The 24,233-nt window shown below is 45.4% G+C and overlaps 1 protein-coding gene across 1 annotated transcript in view; it reads right to left on the reverse strand.

Annotated features, from left to right (window-relative positions):
• Nucleotides 1-1,275: 1,275 nt before the first annotated feature.
• kifap3a (kinesin-associated protein 3a) overlaps nucleotides 1,276-24,233 on the reverse strand; it is a 35,092-nt gene continuing 12,134 nt past the window's right edge. Inside the window, 10 exon segments of the mRNA XM_080725230.1 lie at nucleotides 1,276-1,391; nucleotides 5,699-5,792; nucleotides 6,398-6,590; nucleotides 10,697-10,782; nucleotides 11,436-11,534; nucleotides 11,886-12,011; nucleotides 14,100-14,265; nucleotides 14,389-14,501; nucleotides 14,652-14,760; nucleotides 17,680-17,780. Of these exon segments, the coding sequence (XP_080581356.1) occupies nucleotides 1,277-1,391; nucleotides 5,699-5,792; nucleotides 6,398-6,590; nucleotides 10,697-10,782; nucleotides 11,436-11,534; nucleotides 11,886-12,011; nucleotides 14,100-14,265; nucleotides 14,389-14,501; nucleotides 14,652-14,760; nucleotides 17,680-17,780 (1,202 nt within the window). The 3' untranslated portion in view covers nucleotide 1,276.

The raw sequence follows: 24,233 nt of genomic DNA on the forward strand, positions 1-24,233 counted from the left end.
CTAACGTCACAGACAGAACGGCCCATACAAGGAGATATGCATGTGTGTCCTGTATGACACCTTCGCACAAGTGCGATTTTTACATTCAAAAAGTAAATGTGGGACAGCAGTTGGACTTACATTGCACTTAAAGAGAGAGAAGAAACACCTAGCAGAGGTGAGCACATACAGACCGCAGTGTTGGTGACATTCCTTCAGTATATCGACACAGCTTTGATAGCACACAGTAGATATACAAGACAAGGCTACAGTCTAATGACTATTCTATGCACCAGCATGTGTTATTCTCTGCATTTGGTTATACATGTGTTGTATGTGAGTTCTTGTACATTTCGCTGCTGTCGGGCAGAAACCTTGTATCTCCAACTTCCTTTTTATTTTAATTTACATATATAAATTAATTCATTTACATATATAAATGAATAGCCCATTTGCTTATAATGACAGCAATAATAATAGGGACACCAGGTTGAAAGTTGTTAAAACACATACACAGCCATTTACAATATGCTTGTGCGCCTATACTGCCAGGAATATTATTAATTTCCAAGTTATCAGTAGCCTAACCCAGCAGGGATAATATAATTGCAGAATGTAGTACACGTACTATACCACTAGAGTGTGCCCAACGATTAGGTCTTGCAGTCTGGACTCAGCCTGGACAGCATGTGGACCATAATGGCCGCCTATGGAGCCGCCATTATGGCTCCCGGTCCGCCGAACGGGAGCGATCCTGGAGCGCGTGCACCTTGTGCGCAAGCCGTGTACACTCGTTTTTGCTCCTGAGTGACCACTCTGTCAGCCTGCCATTTTTTTCCGAATGAAAATCCGTCTAAATATGGTAAAGTTTGATAAGAAAAACGTCAGCTTTCAATGCTATGGAAAGGCCTATGCTTTGTTATGGCCGAACGACTTCCGGGTTACGTCATCGATGATGTCATTTCCATCGCATTTTCATAGCTTAAGCTTATATGAACCTAGAATGGTCATTTATAGCTCAAAAAATGTCAGAAAAATACCCAAAAAATCAGAAAATGATCCCCAAGGCGACGTTTGGCGATCTGGCTGGCTGGGCTTCCTCAAAATGGCGATGGAAGGCGATTTGGCTGTGAAGCAGTTAAGTGGGTTTTAAATATTTAAGCAATTAAAACAAACGCTTGTGACAAAAAAATGTGATCCATTGCAACAGTTTCTTTTTTCCATTTGGTGAAAGGGGTTTTGAACATACAAGGTTTGCGACCAACAGCAATGATTTGCATCACCAGTAGCTCCAGGGTTAGGAGGAGGCTGCATGGAAGTTGTAGAAGAACTGTTCTTCAGGGCGAAAACCATAAGCTGTGGTGGGCCGTCCTCCTGAGGTAGGAGCTGAGGGAATGAAGTGCTCATGCATGCTGGGGGAGAGAAGAGAGAGCAACGGACAAACATGGACACAAACACAATATTACATACAAAGTTTAGAATACTTGTGACCTGTGGCTAATTTATACTTGTATTGAACCGACCATGGCACTTGACAGAAGTAATTGATTTTCAAATGAAAAATAAAACCTTTTAGTTTAAATAAGTTGAATTGGTCACATACTCACATTTAGTTTAAATAGGCGGACAGTGGCTTAGTGGGTGTGTACTAGAGCCTGGAACCAGACCTGGGCAAAAAAACGTGCCTTTGGCGAATATGGGTCTGGCCCCGCTCAATTGTGAATCCATTTCCTCTCCCCCAAAATTTGGGGACTAATCAGGGCCCAGCATTGGTCTGGTCTAACCAATCGCGTCCAGAGCCATTTTTTTAACCCACCCTTGGAAATGAAAATTCTGCTCGCGAGTCCAGACTAAAATCCGATATGCAGTAAGTAATTAGTATGAGCAACGTGTCCCAGGTGAAAGCACTTTTGGAGATGCGCTCTACAGAGGACCCCTGCGTTGTTTGTTTAGAGGCCTCTCTGATTCAAATTTGGGGTCAATAGGAGGAGGTGTTTATGATTTTAGGAAAATAGGCCAAACCTGCAAACTCTGGAAGGCAATAGCCAATCTGTTATATGACAGTCACTAGGTGGAGCTCTAACCCTACGCATCTCCTTAAAAAAGCACCCCAGCCTCCAAAAGCCTCACAGCTCACTACAATAGCAGACAAATAAAAGCCCATAAAAAAAGTTAATGTAATATTCATCTGCCCTAATGCAGGCATTTGACATCAACAACGAGTCTGTGAATTACAGAGTACTTATGGCTAGAGGGGTAAACAGTGTGGCAGCCAAGCCATAAAAAACAGTGATATGTCATAACAGAACTACATGATGGGGTGGAGGCACGTGGCCAAACTCAAGAACCTGGTTGCCCTCCTCCCAACAACCGGGGCCTGTTGAGGGATGATAAAGGGCCTGTATCGACACCGTATAAATCAGTTACCATGGGGATGTGGATGCAGGGAGGGGGAACGGCTGGCCAATTTCACGCTCCATCTTCTGTCCAGCTGCTGTGAGTGTTTGTACGTGGGGGTCAATGAGACAGGCCCGGCCACCTTGTCAGGTTAGACTGTAAGTGAGGCGGCAGCTGGAACGATGGATAAACTGGGCTTTGATGGGTGACAGCACATCTCACTGCTACCTTTGGTCCTTCCTCTGTCTCCATTATTCCCATTATTCCCTCTTTCAAGCCACATTTATACTTAAAGATGTGATGCATTGTATTTTTGCTTTAAAAAAGCAGTTATTTTAGGTGAGCAACACTGTTGTGCAACAAAGTATAAATCAGACTTTACAAGTTTTTTCTCAGTATGAGCTGGACGACTCGACGCTCCAGTCCCAGCCTTCTAAAATACGAGCTGTTTGCTTTGCCCCTGCAAGCGCCCATAATGACCTGTTGTTTTTAGCCAAATCACTTCCAGCGATCAGTTACGCAGCTCGCAGCACCCCCCCCCCCCCCTCTCTCCTCTCTTCCTCCTTTGCCTATATGCTCCTTATACCCCCCACTTCTCCCTTCCCCTCCACCACCTCTCCTCCCTCCCTGGGCAGAAATATGTATTTTTCCTCTCCGCACGCTACGGCTGTCAGAGGGGATTTGAAAGCCGGGTTAAAGGAGGCTGGGAGGAACAGTGGAGCTCTGAGTCACACCATCCGCCTGCCTCTCTGCCTGCCTGTGTCTGTAGCTGGCTGCCTGTCTGAGTGGACTGACTGACTACACCCAAGTCCTCCTGCTGGGAGGACACAGCTGGACCCCAGGCGTCTCCTCCTAGCCCATTATGTACCAAACCTCTCGAACCTGGAATCTTGGTCCAGGACCACATTTTTAATTGGGGCACTTTGATAATCGTAAAAGAACAAACAATTTGGTCATTTGTAAAGAGAAAAAAAAGGACTGGATAGTTTGGAAGGATACAGAGAAAGTAATTATAGCGCCGACTGAATCAGAATCTCTCCGCTGAGCGGTGTGACACATAGCGAGCTCTGTACAACACACCAGAGGAGTAACCTAGTAGCTGTCCCATCAAACCCGCAAATCAACTTGTCTGCCACCTCGTTCAGGTCATGTGTCCGTGTGTCTTGTGTGACACTCCAACAGCGGGAGGTGGGACTGTGTGCGGGTCATTAAGACAAAGGGCCCCAGTGTTCTCACAAATGCCAGGTTTGGCCCCTGAGGGCCCCCAGCAGAGGGTGGTAGGGGTAGACGTGGGACAAGTTCTATTCCACAGAGAGAGTTGCTTGGTAGTGAACAGGAAGGGAATCGGGCCCTTTTTCCTCCTTCGGCGTGACCCTTCAGCCCCCCTGCGCCTGTCTCCTCCAGACCCCGGGGCCTGGCCCTGCTTTGATCTCTGTCCGCTGTCACAGCTCGGGTTACAGCGAACCAACACACCATCGCTGTTAATGAACCACATCTCACCCAGTGCCGCCCCTCCCACACCCTCTCTCTCTCTACTTCTCTCTCTACCTCCCTCACCTGATTGCAACAGTTCGGTTTTTACGTTTCTTTTTTCCTCCCTCCACTAATGTGTGTTGGATCACAACCTGATTTGATTCATAGATATATAAAACACAAAAAAGATGATCAAAAAACATGATTGAAGATGATTCAATTAAATTCCTGAGAAAATAATCGATGGTTAGTGGTTACAGCACAACTCATTGTTTCACCGCATACTTGTGTTAGGATTCAGAACTCCTCTCCTAACCTGCCTAACTGTCTGTGTAGCGTGTCCCTCTATTAGATCCCAGGCACTTCTCTTTCCAGGCGTACGGTGCAACATGACGACCCTTAGCTGACAAAAAGCGCTCCCTAAACGCTTCTGGGAAATTCTCCTCATTCAGGTGCCCTCTCAAATGACCCAAACTTGAGACATTTTATATTGCTGGTATGAAATTGCTCGTTATGATATTCATACGAATAACAGGGATTGTATCAGGTCCATTTTAAAAGGTCCCATTCACACCATGTTTCACACGTAGTTTAAAATAAGCGGCAGAGCTGGCTTTGATTATTGTGTTAACCTGGATCACTCAGGAGTACACTGGCCAAATTAAAACAGTCTCACAGACGCCAATTCCCTCAGCTCTCTCAGTATATTTAAAAGGTATCAGTTACAAAGAACTGAGAGAGAGAGAGAGAGAGGGAGAGAGAGAGAGGGAGAGGGAAAGAGAACTCACTCTGAATTCCCCTCTCTCGTTCTCGCTTGCTCTCACTCTATTTTCCTCTCTCTCACTCACTCGCTCCCTCCTTCCTCTCCGTTCGCTCTGAAAGCTGAAATAACTGTGGCGAAGACTCAGCTCATACTCCTGCTATCTACACAGTCAGCCTCTCAACAGCAGCCAAGCTAAACATTCCTGCCACGGGGAAAAAAAAACCTTCGACACGAGCTTTATCGCACGCAAGGAGATGTTTGATAATAAATAAGACAAATTACTCACAATAAACTCTCCATTTCCCCAACTATTCATCATTCTAACAGCATATCAAATGAGCTGGCGGCAGCCGGGAGAAATTCTAAAGCTTGCGTTCCCTTTTTAGCGATAACATTAGTGATTCTGAACCCCCCGCCCTAAGGTCATGATTCACGGTGGCATGCCAGCGCCGCACTGAATCCACGCCAGGTGATGTATTCGGAGCCACAGTGGAATGGAAGAATAACAGACAGAGAATTAAATGAGAAAAAAGAAAGGGGAGGGGGAGGGGGCGGGGTGGGGTAAGAGAACACCAACTCAAAGAGAGGAAGACACAGAAGGGACTGGAGAGGGGCTGGGAAGAGAACCATTGAGACAGAGAGTGTTTGCTCTCAAAAGCTGCAGTATTACTGTTGAGGGTGGAGTGATGCCTTGTGGGATAGAGGAGGGGGTACTTGTTGAGGGTGGAGTGATGCCTTCTGGGATAGGGGAGGGGGTGTTGACTCAGGCCCTGGCCTAGTTCAATAACACAGATCAGCGAATAGTGAATCAGAATAACACAGTGGGGTAGCGCCGCTGCCACAGGGTCGCTGGCTGACTGGCCCGTCTGGCTGCCCCCGCTTCCCCGAGACGCAGAGCTAGAAGGTAAACACTCACAGTTTTGTGTTTCCCCACTGACAGAGTGGATATTTCTGGACAAAGACAACCTGCCCCGCTGACAGCTTCAACGCTACATTCACATACTAAATCATGTTCAGACACACATGCACTTGTGTTCCTTTGTGCGTTCCACATGCAGAGCCATAGGTGAATAGACAGTTCATTACCTGCCAATGTAGGCCGAGGTCTGTCCCAAGTCTCCGTTCTGGAAGTCTGCGTAGAAGTCCGGACTGAGGACACCGTCTGCAGGAATGATCCCATCTGCACACAGAGACATACAGTACAGTATAGTGCATGTTTTTAAAATGTACAGTCTCACAGTGGGTGAAAATGTTCCATGGTCATATAATTTCTTTTTTAAAACATAAACCATCATCCACTTAAGAACCAGGGAGAAATCCTTTTTCCCTGTGTTGTCTAAGATCATTTCTATATACTTGATATTTCTAAGTATCCTGTATGCTGCGAATTTCTAATAATTATTAAATGAGACATGGCCAGGCATATTGTACCTAGTACAGGATACAACCCTGTGTGAGATCATATTCTTACTGTAGCCTATATTCCATTCTCTTTTTTGTATTAACTTTTATTTTACCACAAAGTCCCACTGAAATCTTTTAGAAGAGAGACAGGGAAGTAGCGATATAAAATCACAACATATTAAAAGACAACATAATTTGCAAAATTACATTACAATTCTTAAAATCCACAACAAAACAGAAAACAGCTATTCAATATTATAGTGGCCTCTCAAGAAAGACAATCACATGCTTCCATCACCACATTCTAGAGACACATTCTGTCTCGCCATAACAACACAGATTCCTCAGAGTATCTCTCATGTGAACAACGGCCACCGATACCTGAGCTGGTATAGAAGAGTTCGGGCGTGTCCAGGATGTCGTCATTGCCCATGAAGAAATCTCCGTCGCCGCCGTACATGAAGGGGTTTCCGTCCTCGTCTATCTGACTCCTCTCCACCATCTCCAGCCACTGGGAGTTGTGCCAGCGGAACTTCTCACTCTGGACCTTCTTGCCCCACTCCTCGTCGTACTCCTTGGGGAGGGAAGAAGGAATAGCACATAAATCAACTAGAAAGATGCAATTGGAAAATGCAAGTGTGGTTGCTGTGACACGATTCACACTTGCAAATAAATATCTCTGTATCTGTCAGTCCTTGTCCCTATTTGAGCGTGTGTGCTCTCTCTCCATTATCATCACCTGGATCTCCATATATGAAGATCACGACACTGACCTCATCAAACCCTTGATAGTAGGGGTGTAACGATATAGTAACTGTATCGAAATATTGTTTTTAACTTAAAAAATCGAAGTATATCGGAATGAAAACAGCTAAAATCGAATCGTATAGTTTTATTTTGTATCGTATCAAATCGGCAGTGCAAAGAATCGATTGTATCGATACTACCTACTTGTGCATTGTATTTAGTATTTTTAAGAAGAAAAATTTAAAAGGAGGGGTTTAATTACTTTTCCTTTCCATATAACTACACTGGTCTATTGATAAATGTGTGTAATCTCTGGGTTCATGTCAAGGTGCAGGTTTGTCAATATACAATGTCCATGTATTTGGCAGATAATCACAGTGTTTACATATTTATATCCATAATAATACATGTTTCCTTTAAAAACCTGCACTATCCACACCTTTCACACAGATTTAATTTCTTTGCTAAATAGTTACTATATCGATTTTAAATCATTGAATCGAATCGTATCGTATCGCCATGAATGAACCAATATCGTCCATGTATCGTATCGTCAACCATGTATCGTGATATCGAATCGCTATTAAAATGTATCGCTACACCCCTACTTGATAGCCATACATGGAGACGACTGGATTATCACTTAGATCTCCATACAGTATGGAGCTTTCCAATACCTCTACATCTGACATCACAAACTACAGAATGGATATAGCTTCATATATGGATATGGATATATACAATATATAAGTCAACAGGGAAAATGTATTCAATAATAAATTAAAATAAATTAAACTATAGAACTTTTCTCTACAGAAAATGATTCCACACGATTCCGGATGAAGCCGGTCGATTTGGCATATGGCGCGAGTGGGTGGCGCAAAAACTGTGGGAGGAGTAGCGGGCCAAACTTTTGGTCACTCTTGAATAGTCGGACAAGTACTATAGTGTGTTGCGCTGTTAGTGCAACCACCTCACTAAAAATAAATGCACGAAATGTCAAGAACCGCCGATCTGACCGATATGCCCAAATACAGTATAGGCATATAAGGAGATCCGGTTGTCCACAACAGCCAGACAGGTACAATGGGTACTCTGACAGTGACAATGGGTACGGATGGTGTTGCATAACCAGGTGGGCCATGCATTCCCAACTTGCATCATTCCATAGTTATCTTCCTATTGTAGCATCCAAGTTCATTGACTGTAGCAAACGCAGACGCATACTTGTACATTATGGGGACCGTGGCAAAATAGACAACAATCCTTCACATAGATATTTCCTACTATTCAATTGTGCATTCACTGCTGCCAAGAAGTGGGATCAACACCCTGGCCAAGGCAGAGTAAAGCTCAAAGGCCTTTAGTCTCACTCTGGAGCAGAGGGAGAGCATCAGGGAGGTATGGAGGTCCCTCTTCGCTCACTGACCACCATGTTGGACCATCTCAGCAGGGAAGGAAAGAGAGTGTGGTATGCATGATGTGTGTGAGGGCGTTTGTGAAACAGAGAAAGTCAAAGAAACTGTGTGTGTGTGTGTGTGTGTGTGTGTGTGTGTGTGTGTGTGTGTGTGTGTGTGTGTGTGTGTGTGTGTGTGTGTGTGTGTGTGTGTGTGTGTGTGTGTGTGTGTGTGTGTGTGCGCGCGCGCGCGTAACTGTGTATCGTCACTGTCGGGCAGAAACCTCTCCAAGTTTCAAATTTGTATGTTTTTTCGTAAAGTAAAGCCCTGCTTCATCATACAAGCAGAAAACTAGAGAACACAGCAGATCTACAAGCACACAACGCCTCGCGGTTATTTTCAGTATTTTTAAATTGATTTAAAAAACTGTTTTGGACATTACAAGGTTTCCACCCAACAACGATGAGAGAGAAAGTGTGAGCGAGAGAGGTATCCATGGCAAGTATACCCTTAACACTACCAGTTTTACTCTCTGCATGGGTGTGTGTGCATGTGTGTCGTCTCCATCCCCATCCAGCTCATGTTTGGCGTGGCGTAGCTAATAAAATCCTGCGCCCCCGGCCAGCTATAGACTGCTTGCGTGTGTAGCTTGGCGGAGGACGACCACAGGGCCCTGTTTTCCTTTCTATGCACAGAGCCGAGCGGAGGGGAGATAAAGGCGGCCTTTGAGACCGCTCCGCTCCACGCCGCCCCGGCCCAGTAGATTAATCATCCAGACACAGTGCAGAGACCTCTGGGCATTGACAGCCACCCGAGGCCCAGGCCTCAAAGTGGGCCCATTGACTGTCACACAGAGAGCAAGCCCCCTTCCACCGGCATCCCCTGCCTTCACCCTGGACTGGAGTGGCAGTGACAATATTTGTCACCGGACAGATTTATCATGATGCTAAAATGGCTTTAATGGCGTGGGTTTACACATGGTGATTGGGGCCTCGGCATCAGCTGGATATGAGGACTAATCAATCATAAGTGGCTGAGCTCATGGCGGCGGAGAGCGGAGAAGGAGGGCCGATATAAAACAGTGTTTCAGAGCATTCCCAATGTATCCCTCTGGAAACCTGATCAGCTGAAGAATATCCATGTGAATTAACCCTCTGTACCACTTGGAGCCATCTATAGGGTTTCTCTCTGAGGCGTGTGTGTGTGTGTGTGTGTGTGTGTGTGTGTGTGTGTGTGTGTGTGTGTGTGCGCTGTGCGCGTGTGTCTGAACGCGTGGAGCAACATACTGATCAAAGGTGAACATTTCAAGACTGCAGTCATGGCGTGTGCTGCTCAAGAAGCCTGAAGTCAAAAGGAATGATTATTGTGTGTGTGTGTGTGTGTGTGTGTGTGTGTGTGTGTGTGTGTGTGTGTGTGTGTGTGCGCGCGCGTGCATGCGTGCGTGTGCACGTTGAGTACATTGAAGAAGTTGTCCGCCGAGAGCCAATTCATGGCTATTAGTGTGCGTACGTGATAGGTCAATTTTGTGTGCGCGTGCGCGCGCGTGCGCGAGCACTCGTCTAAGGGTCTGCTTTCTCTCTCACCTCCGCTGTCCGGCCACTGACACTCTCCAGAGCCGCCTGGCTTCCTTTCATGTGGTTCACGGCTTAATAGGTCTCACTGATAATTTCAATGAAACACTTCCTTTGCCCCGCTACACAGCCCGGCTGTAATCTACCGCTAATTACACTGATCTACGGTCTGGCACTGATCACACGCCGACTGGAAGCTGACCACACCTGTCAGTCACAAAGCAATACAGCAATTCATCTGTTAGTTAATCGCTAATGTCAAATATGACCAGGGCACATCAGGCCACAGAGTGGGTGCTGATTGTAAAAATGGATTATGTTTAAACAGAGGGAAACTCTGATGTGCCAAGAGGTTAAAATGCTTACTACTTGAGTTGAAATGGCAATGAATCATAATCTAGACTGGTCTATTGCAAGAATAACACAAGCCATATTTATAATTAAGACTCTGCCATAAGGTTTTGCCTTTAAACTCTTGTGATAGGCCACTTATATGACTGTCTGAATGGAAATCCCCAAATGTCTTTGCATTTGACTCTTTTATTCAGATTTTATATGTGATGAATGGACTGCATGGTAAATTACAGCATTTATACTGTATAGCGCTGTTCCTAGCCTTCCTGACCCTTTACGAATTGCAATGTATTTCACAATTACCCAGGAGTAGTTATGTACGGGTTAAGAAGGTGCCAGGGATCAAGCCGGTCGGGAACCTTTCGATTCCAAAACGGCCTCTCTACCTCCTGAGCCACTGTAGTGTAATTTTTTGCATGGGAGATCTGAGGGTTCAATTAGCTTGCTTGTCCCTTGACACATACATCAACAAACTCTTTGTAAAATTGAAGGAACAATACATACAAGGCGGTTGGGCAGTTTTGTTGATATACAATAAGGAAACCGACTGGATTTCCTTGGGCCTTTTGATCACAAACGTTCACGCGATCATAAGGTACGTGGATACCTACCGCAATGATATCCAGGGTGTTTCCGCAGACCTTACGGATCGCGGCGTTCTTATCATGCATCAGGTCGATGAGGTAGGCGGGCGCCTCTGTGGTCACGACTCAAGGAGCAAAGAACGTTTCATCATTTTTACTGGTCATTTCAATACATCCACTACGGAACCATCAATCATCAGCCTATCCTTAATCAAGATCAGGGAGACAGGTGGGGATATGGTGGAGGAAAAGAATCTGCACAACCTCTTTCATTTGAGGGAGGGAGACACAAGACAGGTGCCCCCGTGGGCCAAAAGAACAACTCTTTACATTTCCTGTGATGAGAGAATGCTTTTTGGGAGCCAAGACTCTGTCCCTATAGGCACAGCGCTGCTTGGCTCAAAATTCCTAATCTCTTCTCTTCCCCACACGGAAAGCAAAACATCTATCAAATATTACTGACAGGCAGTCTATTTGTAATGTGACGCAGGCATGCCGCAGACCACAACTGTATACCATTACAGACAGCTTGGAACAGCCTGGGGCATAAATAAGGCCCATATCAAAAGGGCCATGAAGATTGCTACGGCGATACAGATGGGAGTAAGCGGTGACACAACAGATCGGTTGGGACTGTTACTATAGAAACATGCACTACAGAGTGAATGTATGAAATCATGTGAGGTTCCTTTTTTTCTCTACGCGACTGTGCTGTAGGCGCATACCACGAGAAGAAAGCCTTCGAAAATAAAGGGCAAAAGGATACGCGTGTCTTTGATGATGACATCCCTGGTAGCCTGGTGGAACACCATCTGATAGAAGACATAGACGATCTGGCACACAAACTCATCGTCCTCCTGTTGGGCTGGAAGACAAACAGGAGAGAGGACGTAAAAATGATGAAAACTGGAGAGAGGACGTAACAATGATGATAAACATTAAGGCAGCTCAGCTGTCAGACCAGTCATAAATAATGCAATATTTATGTTCCTCATCTTCCTGTCGGAAAGAGAAAAGACTTAAATGTGGGGATTATTAGTGTGGCCCTATGGGTAGTTATATCATTTTCAATATCATATGAGTTATAACATTTCACTTTAATTTTCAAAAAGTATCCACTTTGGAACTGAGTGGTGCTTTAAGTGATGGTAAAGTGACAAGTGCTGGGAGTTAGCAGTTTGCTGACTCTGCTACGTATCACTGGGTTGGACTTTACCATTGAGCAGCTCAATCAGAGCAGGAACAATGCCAGACTTGGCCAGCATGGCAGCACAGGAGTCATCCACAGACACAGTGCCCATCATAATCACCACCTCCAGAATGAGGTCGTCCTCCGCAGAACCTGACAGGAAGGAGAAATGTTGTTTTACATCAGGAAGTGGCTGGACACTCGCTGCAGTGACTCAAAACCTCAGGGTACCTTTTCATGTGTGCCATATAGTCATATTGTGACGGGCGCGTGGTGATTTTCTGATGGCCTTAAAGTCCGAGAGACTTAAAGTCCGAAAGGCTGTTCAATTTAGTAGCCTATGAGAGCGGAGACACACACGGGGAGAGAAAGAGGAGAGGCGGCGGACTGAGGATGCGGCGCTTGCAGCATGTGATGTTTAAGATGTTAAACCTGGTCACTCTCACACATAGGTTTGATCGAGTGATTACTTTGTTTGATGTTAAAGCATGATGGATAAAGACCTCGATGTTACCTCTTAGCCTATTGTGTGATCCAGGTTGGATCCAGTCAATTTGAAGAAATAATAATCCAGCGTTTACTTGAGGTGAGGACAAGGAAAGCACAGGCCTACGTTGTCATTCAAACTTCTTGGCTGAAGATCCATGTCATTTTATAGCCTGGTTTAAACTAGGGAGCTGCTCGACTCTTTTCATAACAGCGCTGACTGGAGTGAGAGCTTAATTGAAATGACCTACATAATATGCGGCAGTGAACTGGAATTATATAATTAATTATTTGGAAGCAGGTGTGTAAAGATTCTAATCTATAAACATCTCAAATAGCTTTTATACTTTTTTTTAAATGAGATTTGGCCTATATAGGCTAATGATATGCGCTCAGATTTGGCTATTTATTTGCTGGCTTTTAGGCTAATTAATTATTTTAATCATATGCCAACCTCTGCGCATGAAAGGGGGGGGGGGGGGACCTCTCTCTGGGACATCGGATTCGGATCTCCGTGCCGTCGGACTTTCAGGCCGTCGGAATATCAAGATTTTGCCATTGTGACTGCATGAGCTCGAACCTGGCTGCAGTTACAGTTCACTCTCATATACGTAGGTTTAGGCATTGCAATTGCAAGATTCTTATCACTGCATTTGTTGGGGGATTGGAGGGTTCGCTAATTTTGTGTTTTATAATAGTATATCAATAATAGATCATAAATGTATCACACATAATCCTGCTATGAGAAAAAAAAGTGGAATGCCCTACCGACAGCCTTAAAGGAGTGTAAAACCTACCCTCCTTTAAAGCCGCTCATTTATCTTTTATTTTGTTTTCTGACTGTCTAATGATATTTTTTGGATAGTACTGTTTTGTCATTTAATGTTGTATGAATTGAGAATAATTTAAACATGCCCAAAAGCTTTCTTGTGGTCTTTATCCCTTTAGTTGACCGTGTACTGTATCAGTGAACTGTACTGTCCTGCACCTTTTCCTATGCAAACTTCTAATAAAGTATTCAATCAATCAATCAATGAGCGGTGGGGGTGGCAATACTGTGAAAGATATTGCATAATATATGGTAGCAAATATTGCAATATTCATTCATAGGTTTGAGGGGTGGCTTGAGTTTAATATACACACACACACACCAAGAAAATACCATAGGACAGAGGTCACCACCAAAGGTAAAGATAAGGCCCAGGACATAATGAGTGTTATCTGACCTCATATCATCCATGTCACTGACACTTCCCTGATAAAGTGATTTAGAATAGGAGTCAGAGGTTAAAAGAGGGCATGGGAGAAAACAGACTTTTGGGTTCAAAGTGAAGCTGGTGGATGAAAGGTGAGAGGGTTAATATTATGTGTGTGCGACGTGCATGTATAAATCATTCAATTGAATGTGCCAGTCATGTGGACATGCTAAAAATCAGTATATACAACAAAAAAATAGCCAGCACTCCAAGGTCCTTAATTGTAAATAATATTTTGTGCCGTCGGGAAGAAATCTGCAAATTGTAACTTTTTATGTGTTTTTGTAAATCAATGCCTTACTTCATCCTACAAAAGTGTCGCACAAAAGTAGCGAAAATAGATAGTAAAATATCTACAAGCTCACGTCGGGATGCGACAAGTTGTGAGATTGTAGATCGGATAGGTATATTGTGATCGGCTATTTTCACTATTTTTAAATGTTTAATTTAAAAATAAAAAAGGAACTGTTTTGGACACCCGACAGGGACGATATCACACCTGGTTTGAGTCTGTCTTTGAGGTAAGGCACCAGGTTGTATTCGTTCAGCAGCAGCTCCCAATCCAGGTCTGGGATGGTGAGGTTGGCCAGTGTGCCCAGACACTCGATCACAAACTCCTCAGACTCGTCCTGGTTGATCTGGGATGCCAGGTCCCCCACATAGTCCTGTGGACAGAACAGTACGTGTCAGACAGTGGATCATGTACCAGACGCATTGGGACATACAGTAACTTAAACAGTATATAAACTCCTCAGTGTTAACTTTAATACGACAGTCTGGTTACTCACTATGAATAGGTTCTTGGTGGCTCCGTCATGTTGAGACAAGTTCCTGATCATCTTCATCATCAAAACATCCTTCAGTTTCAGCACTCTCTTCATCAACATCTTCAGGCCATTGCCTAGGGGTGCAGAGAAACATGAATTGAAGATGTACTCATCAGTGAGTAGGTACTAAAGCACATTTAGATTTAAAGCATAAACAAAAATGTGTTGACCAAAGGGCTGTACAATTATAATAATTATTGTACCTGCATGTATGCATATCCTACCTTCACAGATGAGGTGTGCATTGGTCTTGTTGGCAGCTAGGTTGATGCAGAAGGAGATGAGCTCAGCATCCATCCCGTCCTCACCACAGTCATACACCATTTTCATGATCTATCAATCAAATGCACCAACATGTCAGCTAATCAAATCATTCAGTAAGATTCAACAAAAGACAGTTCAAAGTTAGCGTGGTTGATACATATCCTACTGTTGCCGGTGTCTCAATCTGAACATAAATTGGCACAAATAGCGGTGTCAGGGTGGTGTAGAGGTAGTCTAGCGACTAGCAACTCTACAGGTTGGTTAGCAGGGAGTCAAACTGGGAGAGAGAGCGTTTTCCTCTGACCAAGTTACATGCTCCTAGTGAAACTTGACTCACAGTCAGGTGAAAAGAAGCAGCTGATGACTCCATGTGTATTGGAGGAGAGTGGAGCCATAATGGTTGTCTACACCAGTGGTTCCCAAACATTTTAGCTCGAGACCCATAGAGAAATTAGACTTTTGCCAGGAACCCAAACTAGAGGAAAAAAGCAGATCTACAAGCTCACAACGTGTCGCTTTGCACCACGTTGTGAGCTTGCAGATCTGCTATTTCCACAACTTCTTAAACATTCTTTACATTTATTCATGGAAATTATTTGAGTTTTGAATTGAAATGTTGTGATTTTTTGTTTTACATTTTCTAATCGTTTTGTTCACTCCTCTATATTCAGTTTCTTCAAAAAAGTATTTCAGTTCATATCTTTTTAATGACACCCATCTAGTCCTGATAGAGAGCCATGTGCTGTCATTTCAGTGATTTCTGTGGGTAACCACCGGGTGCTCTTCTGTGACGTAAGCCACGAAAAGGTAGCGAAGGGTAATTTGTGTCCTTAATCAAATTTGAGCCTCAGCCCCCAAGGGCCAGACCTGAGTGAGAGAGAGGGAGAGAGAGAAAAAAAGAAGAGAGTGGGCATAGGGGGATGAAGGAGGGATGGAGGGAGGAGGAAAGCGAAGTGAGGGCAACCTCTCTCCATATGTATGTGTGCCTGCTCACAATTTGTCCTCTTGAAAAAGCCCTCTGATTCATAAAAGAGCATCCCAGCAGTCTCCTCCAATCACGTCAGGGCCAGTCAGCAGGCTCTGAGCCCCGGGGAGCTGGGGGAGGGGCCAGAGGCACCAGCAAAACGACACAAATGGAAATGTGTGTGTTTAGAGAGAGAGAGAGAGAGAGAGAGAGCGTGAGAGAGGAGGATGGCGGGCAGGGTTCCAACAAGACAGAGTCACCCCTCGTTCCTTAAGTCCGCCTATGTCCACCTCCTCCAGCTCTCTCTCTCCCTCCCCTCCATCTGTCTGTCCATCTCCCCTGCACTGATTTAACATTAAACAGGAAAGGCTTTAAGCTGAAGGGGGGGCCCTGTGAGGAGTCAGCAGTGTGCAATCAGAGAGAGAGGGAGGGAGGAGAGAGAGGAGAGAGAGAGACTGGGCCAGGCTCGGCTTGGGTATCACATACCAGGGGCCCCGGACCCCAAATCAGTCCTGTCTAGACTCTCTGGCACCTGCCTGTGCTTATTTACCACAGACGGCCACCGGAGGCCCAGTCAGCACCACAGCGCAGTCGACCAAGCGACCGACCGAACCAACCATCCACCAGACCCCCCCTCCATCCCATCCCATCTCCACCTTCACCCTGCACTCCACCTCCCCCTTAACCTCTAACACCCCTCCTCTTGTAACCCTTCGACCAGCATCTCCCTCCATGTACAGGGTTGACCCCCGTTAAGAGCTGGGAAAGGGGAAATGACATAGGTCACTCCCTGCCCTGGGAAAGTGGCAAGAGAGAGAGAGAGAGGTATTAGTGAAAAAGATGTAAAGATAAAGCCTGATTTATACTTTGTTGCGTGACTGTGTCGTGCACTGAAACCCAATCTCAGCTGTTATTTTCGGTGCGCAACCACCTGATGTAAAAGCGTGCGAAAGGAAAAGTGACAGTGAGGAATGAGGATGTACGCATGTTTCTGTGAGAGGAGAAACAGGGACAGGGAGGGGCCGACATCCAAAGGTGCAGGAGGACAACCCCTCGGACAGGAAGAAAGGGAGGGCCAGATGAAAGGACAGAAAGAGAGCGAAAGAAACAGCAAGAGAGAGCAAGAGGGCGAGAGAACGGGTGAGACGAAGGGAAGAAGAGAGAGAGGAGAGCGAGGGAGCCTCGGGGTGGGGTCGGAGGTCACTTCCTGGTCACGCTGCTACCCAGCATCCTCTCTGCCACAGCGGACCCGGGGGGCATATCTGCTGGCGACACGACCCTCTGAACAAACACTGGGCTCCACCGGCCACATCTGGCCAGCATTTACACCCAATCTCAGCAAACAAACACAACGCACGTTTAGCTAATCGCCAGTGATGAGAGGAGTGACTGACCCCGGTCAAGTCAATCCGCAATAACCATAACTCTCAAGTGAAACGTTAAAACTCTAATATTTTTATTGTGTAGGCAAAGGACCCATGTAAATTTCAGCACTGTTCATGTCTTCTAATTAGAGGCAATTTAATTTAATATTGCAGAGAACAATCGCCAGTTGATTAAACCGCAAGTATAGGCTCTACTTCATTATATAACAGTGTCGCTCGCCAAAATTAACACATTTTCCCGTTGTGTTTACGCTTGAAAATCAGTTCTTTTTAAGCAAAGTACGTACGATGAAGCATAAATTAAACTTAAAGGGGCTCTTTAGATGAAATGACGCAAGGCTTTTCTTTAGGGCTCCGACCGGTGGAAAGAGAGGGCGAGGAGAGAAAACAGAGAGCTGTCATCACGCCGAGAGAGAAGACTGAGCAGCCGTCCTCTGGCGGTTTGGACCCAGATGTGGTCCGTGAGTCCCTCCCTCACCCCTTCTCTCTCTCTCTCTCTCTCTCTCTCTCACTCCTGTTCTCTATCCTCGTCTTCCTCTCTCTCCCCGTCTCACAAGCGTAATTCCCAGGTTCCCGTTAGCCGCCGATGCTAATGCAGCCGTCTGCGGCCGGGGGGCGGCGTACATTAGCCAGTCTTACCTGTGGTATGCAGTCTGTGTAGGCAAACATGGACTTGAATCTGTCGTCCACGCTGATGTGGTACAGAATGCACATGCTCAACTGTCTCTGGCCCTCGTCAGCTGAAACATAAACAGAGCAGGAGGGAAGCCAAATGGATGAATGACTGGTTGTACCTTAACGCTCCATGGGAAGCCAATGACCACATCTAGGAAAAATAGTAAGCTGTCGCCCCTTTATTGCAAATATTAATAGGTTGAATGTTCTATTCAATATCTGGTGCCACTGGAAATTATCGGTAACGGGTGCATGAATTGGTCAAACGCTGGTCCATTTTGATTGCAGCTTCTCTCTGAGATTGTAACTAGAGAGACTGGAGCAGGTCCAAGTTAACCACTTAAACCCTATATATTTCATTGTATGTCAAATAGCAAAAATAATAATCCACAAGCTCACCAAGCATCATATTGCAACGTGATGAATAGTTTGCATCAAGGCAATTTTAGCTTTTTTTTTTTCTCTTTTTTTAAGATTTGTTTTTGGGCTTTTTATGCCTTTATTCGATAGGACAGTTACTGTAGACTGACAGGAAATGAGGAGAGAGATGGGGAATGACATGTGGCAAAGGTCATCCGGATCGGGAATCGAACCGGCGACGCCAGCAGGCATCATAGCCTAGTATGTGGTATGTGCCTTGACCACCAGGCCAGCGGGCGCCCCACAATTTTAGCTTTTCATCTATCTGTGCCCACTGTTGGCCTATTCCAACATGCCCAGAATAGGGGAATATAGGGTTTCTTTATCCTTTTCAAAAATGTATTCAAACAAAAGGAAGGAATTCTTTCTCCTATCATTTTACTCAGAGATTTCCACAGAGCTGCTTCAAAAAACAGAATGAAAGATAAAGGCAAAACGTTGATAGAGTGTTAGCCTGTCGGCTAGCCCAGCACCTTTATGAGTTTGACCCTGACCACTTGCAGGGGGGGGAACGGAGGCCTCCAGGAGAAGTCAGCCAAGATATGTTAATAGAGTTGGGAGAGCAGACTCTGACCCGGGGGCTTTTCATTAAGGAAAGTGTTAAAAGGGATGCTCTTCACTGGACCAGAAACACTGACAGACCGCCTGTAACACCCATAGCCAGGGGCGCCACAAGGGGGGGAAAAGTAGGACTGAGTTACTAGGGCCCAAGGTGGAGGGACCTTAATTATTTTAAAACTTTAGCTATTGAAAAATAGCAGATATACAAGCTCACAGCGCGGCACCGAGTGCTGCGCTGCGAGCTTGTAGATCTGCTATTTTTTTTAAAGTCGTGAAAATGTGTGCAAATGTATTTTTTAAGCGAACATTTGTAACTCAAATTTTGCTTCTGGGGGAGGTCCCTGGAACTAAATATTTTGAGATGGGGGTGCGTAGCCAAATACATATAATTTTGGGGATCTTCACATGAAAAAGTTTGAGCACCGGTAGGTTTTTCAAAAAACCTTAGAAGGAAAGACTTGTACAAATGTTCATGATTTTTCAATAGTTAAAGCAAAAAAGAAAGCGTAATAATAATGCGTTCCCAGTCTGAATGGGTTAAACCCCCTCCCCCTATGAAGAACATTCATGGTGGGCCCGCAGTGAACCCTTGTACCCAGGGCCCAGAATTTGGTGCGACGCCCCTGGCAGCCCCAAGCCAGTCCAGCTCAAACTGCTCCCAGGCGTGGCCGGTCAGTGGCCATACAGGGAGCCTTATCACTGCCTATTGAATCCAGATGTGCTCGCTGAAACCCCTGGAAAAAAGCAAAGGGAGCGAACGAGGCCTGAAAGGAGACGGCTTCTAGATTTAATTGGGAAAACAGGAGGAAGCATCAATTTTACTGCCTTTAATAAGTTAAAGCAACGCTGCTCGGGTCCTTCCAGCGAAGGCAAGTCATTGGCCGAAGCATGTGCTTCTCGTTAGCAATGCCTTGCCTCCACCGATACTGTACCTTAAAATGTGCATTAGACACACATGCGATATGAGATCATGAACACACACGTACACGCAACTACAGTATATTATCGTCACTGTCGGGCAGAAACCTTGTATCTCCAAGTTTCAAATTTGCATGTTTTTTTTCGTAAAGCAATGCCCTGCTTTATCACACAAGACTGTCACACAAAATTAATGAAAATAGCAGATCTACAAGCACACAACGCCTCGCAACGTGTGCTTGTAGATTAGCTATTTTCACTATTATTTCACTAAAATGATGAATACAAAACGGTTTTGGACATAAACGGTTTCCACCCGACAACAACGATATCCTGAGAGCATAGTTCTTGTGTCCACGCATGCACACTTGAACACACACACACACACACACACACACACACACACACACACACACACACACACACACACACACACACACACACACACACACACACACACACACACACACACACACACACACACACACACACACACACACACACACACACACACACACACACACCTCCCTGACCTGACGAACTCCTTCACATCACTGGTAGGAACATGGAGAATCCTTTATGGGCAAAGAGAGATCCCATTAAAAATGTTCAAAACACTGCAACCGGCCGACAAGAGAGGGGAAAAAGGAAAGGTGAAGGGAGCTGTTAAGAATTAACTAGACTGTTCAGGGGCAGTTAGTGGGAGAGCTAAACTCCAATTACACCCCGGCCTGATTTAAAACCACCCAGCCTTCATAAAATTACACCCGCACGCATTAAGAGGCGTCTGGGCAGGGGTTTTGTGGACAGTGCCGTTCTGTTGTTACTGCACTCTTTGGGTAAATAAGACCAGTCGGTTTTGGTCTTCAAAGAGAGAAGCCACAAAATGGGGTAATGCTTTTCTAAAGGAAAAACCCTCTCCCGCTCACAAGTCTCCCCACCCCCTGTGAATGTTGCAGGGCGATGACAGTAAACGTAGAATCATAGTGTGTGAACTAGCGGTTAGCCTGAATGTGATCGCAATGAAGGGTGGGGGTCTGCACAGTCAAAATCTTAGTGTTCATCTAGCTCTGAGAGTGTGCCAAAAATAGCGGATATGGCAGATCTACAGTACAAGCTCACAGCGCGTCCTGAGCTTGCAGAGAGATGCTTTTTTCCCCACTATTCGTCGTATGACGAAGTATACAGGGCTTAAATGGTTAAATTAACATTGAGAAATGTACCCCCATTGATTCCGGATGGAGACACAAATGCATTTGTGTCTCCATTCAGAATCAATGGGGGTAAATTTACTATAATCAAATTATTCTATTAGGAATGCGACAAAAACAAAAGAATATTATTGAACTCTAAAGACCTGTCCATACTTTGACCGAAACCAAACTTTTCAGTCAAAAGGTCCGGTTCGACTACAAAATGATGTCACTCGCGACTTCTGAAAAGCATTAGACCGATGGAAATTTGCAAGTCGGAAAGTCCAACTCACCGAACATTTCGGAGATACTATGGACAGGCCTCGAGTCTCCATGGTGTGAGTAATCAATAGAAAAGAAAGTCATTTTGGGGGTGAACTATTCCTTTAAGTGAAAAGGCTCTGAAGCCGTTCAGGTGGTGGGATTATGAGGGAGGTGAGGTTGACAAGTAGCGGCTCCCTCTCCCTTTCATCTTATCAGTGGGGGTCGTGACCCTCGGTGTGGGCTGTGGCCAGAGTGGCAGCCCGTCTCCCCACACCAGCTGATCAAATCACTCCCCCTCCCTCCCTCCCTCCCTCCCTCCATCTCTCCTTCTCTCTGGAGATAAGATGGGAATCCTTGCAGCAGAGGGTCCAGGTTGGGAGGGAGCTATGATTAATGACACATCTGTTCACATGCAGAGAGAATTACACACACACATACATAAAACACGTGCGTGTACACACACACAAACAGCCAACCTCGAAAACGTCAAAGCTATGAGGGGGCATGATATTTCAGCGTTAATTTATATTGTGTGTGTGTGTGCCGCACTTCCTGAAAGTATCCCCTGAAAAAAAAAAAAAAGGCCGCCCTAAATCTCTGAAGACCCCCTCCACCTCTCCGGCCTGCTCCTACAAAAACAACATTTGTGCTGGGGCTCCGGCATGTTATTCTAACAAATATATTATATTAATTATGCGCAGTTACCCGAGCCTCCCCTGGAGAGGCTTCAAAAAGCCCATCAGAGATGGTCTTGACCATGCCACATGACCCCTCTGGATGAGCCAACCCACCAATCACACCTTCTGGATCTCCTTTCAGGAAGTCATTTCTCTAATGGTCACCACAGTCAGCTTGTGGTTTGGGCACTTTTGTGAAAACCCTGCACCTGCACACACATTTTAGACACACATGCACATACACATTTGCTACTACACTTCTGAAGGGTTGAAGACAAACATTTTAAGGCAGCAATAGCCATTTGACTTTTTCTTTTGCTTGAGCTAGTATTGAGCAGGTGTAGTGAACCAAAAATAGCTATTGTGACCTTGTAGATTGGTTATTTTCAGTGGACAACTACGGCCCGTTTAGACGATAACGGTCTCTAGAGAAAACGGCCTCTAGAGAAAACGGCAAACTAAAATATCAGATGTGCCTTCCATGTAGACGGGGGTGTTTTCGGGTTTGTAAACGCCAAAAAGTTAAACCAGAGTGGAAATCTTTTAAAATGCTCTGTCTCGTGTAAACAGGCAATACTGGGGCAACCGTGAAACGTGTGATGTCATGACTCACGTCGGCTCTCTCACGTCGCAAAAAAACGTCTGTGATTGGAGGTTCTATGCATGTGGGACTGGTCTATCTGGCAGCGGCTCACACCTAGTCACCTGGCATGCACACTACAGCGTTTTCAACCACTGTTGCTTCTCTGTGTAAACACAGAATAAAAAGTGAGAGCGCAACAGCATTTTGTCGTTTTCTGTTCTGATCCATAGTTCTTCATGTTGCTGGGGCACACAAAGAGCATTTCTTGTTTCATTTGTGTTTCACTCATGTTTGTATTGACTGTCTGGCAGTATGCCTGCTTTATCGTTTCCATAGGCGCCGACTCTGTGTGGGCTGAAGGGCCGCGGCACCCCGCGAGATCAAGCCCGAAATTAACACGTACAGCTTTGTTTGAGGGGAAAACACCAGCCCCAGGGGGGCTGGTGTGGGGGCTGAGGGAGCGATAGAAACTAACGCTGGGACTGGAGGTGGAGCGCTCCCATAGCCTATTTGCATGTATGCAAACATGCCTAATAGTTCTTTTGTTTTAACCGGGCAGGTACATTCCAGTGGGGGGGGCTGGTGTGGGGGCTGTGGGAGCGATAGAAAGGGAGGCACTGAAACTTGACATGGATGTCATAGCCAACCGCTTCATATCCCGTGCATCTGTAAGGAGTAGCACCTTCCTCACTAAGAAATAAATAAAAAATGTTGGTTTTGTTTTGCTGCAAGTAGCCTACTTGTATGCGGTGTTCACTTTATAGGCCTAATAGGCTGTTGCAATAGCGTGGCCATGGTTTTAATACTATTTTGTCTTTCTTTGCATTTTATTTTCTATCATTTAGCAGACTACTGCATGATGCACGAATACAAGGGCGAGACGGCACAGTGTCTTCTCTAATCTATCTATAAATGCGAGAAGTCTCTGCGTGTCTGTCTGTCTGTCTGTGTGTCTGTCTGTAATCCGCGTATCTCGAGAACCGTTCGTCCCACCGGCTTCAGATTCGGCACGCGCGTTCCCCGCCGCGGCACGGAGTGCAGTGCCGGGCCTCGACCCGACCCAACGCGCGGTTTTCCGAAACCGGCCCGAAACGTTCGGAATATCCTTATGCGGAGCTGATTGTTGACATCAGGCTGTTCCGGAGGAAATCGGCGCAAGCGCTGACTCATTGTGACATCACTCATAAAAGGCTCTGACATCACGTACGCCACATGAGTCAACAAAAAATCTCTGAATATCTCCATATATAGCATATATGGGCATAAAAGGGCATAAAGGGACACAGACAGACGGATACAGAGATCTCCATAAATGGGCATAAAATGGACGCAAATGGCATATATGGGCATAAAATTTACGCAGAATCACAAAGATCTCCATATACGGGCATAAAGGGACACAGACAGACAGATGCAGAGATCTCCATATATGGGCATGAAATGGACGCAAATAGACAGATATCTCCATATATGGGCATATATGGGCATACAATGGACCCAGAACTATATCTGCAGTGATCTCCATATATGGACATAAAATGGACGCTGACAGACAGACAGACAGACAGACAGATAACAGATATCTCCATATATGGGCATAAATGGACACAGGCAAACAGATGGTCAAAACGGGTCCTATGACAACAGGTATAATGGGGATTGCATTAAAGGGCGGGGCATTCATTCCCTATTTACATCGTTCGACCGACGCGCGGTTTTCCGAAACCGGCCCGAAACGTTCGGAATATCCTTATGCGAAGCTGATTGTTGACATCAGGCTGTTCCGGAGGAAATCGGCGCAAGCGCTGACTCATTGTGACATCACTCATAAAAGGCTCTGACATCACGTACGCCACATGAGTCAACAAAAAATCTCTGAATATCATATAGCATATATGGGCA

The sequence above is a fragment of the Nannobrachium achirus genome, assembly GCF_963921795.1.
Source record: "Nannobrachium achirus genome assembly, chromosome: 1".
Classification (NCBI taxonomy): domain Eukaryota; kingdom Metazoa; phylum Chordata; class Actinopteri; order Myctophiformes; family Myctophidae; genus Nannobrachium; species Nannobrachium achirus.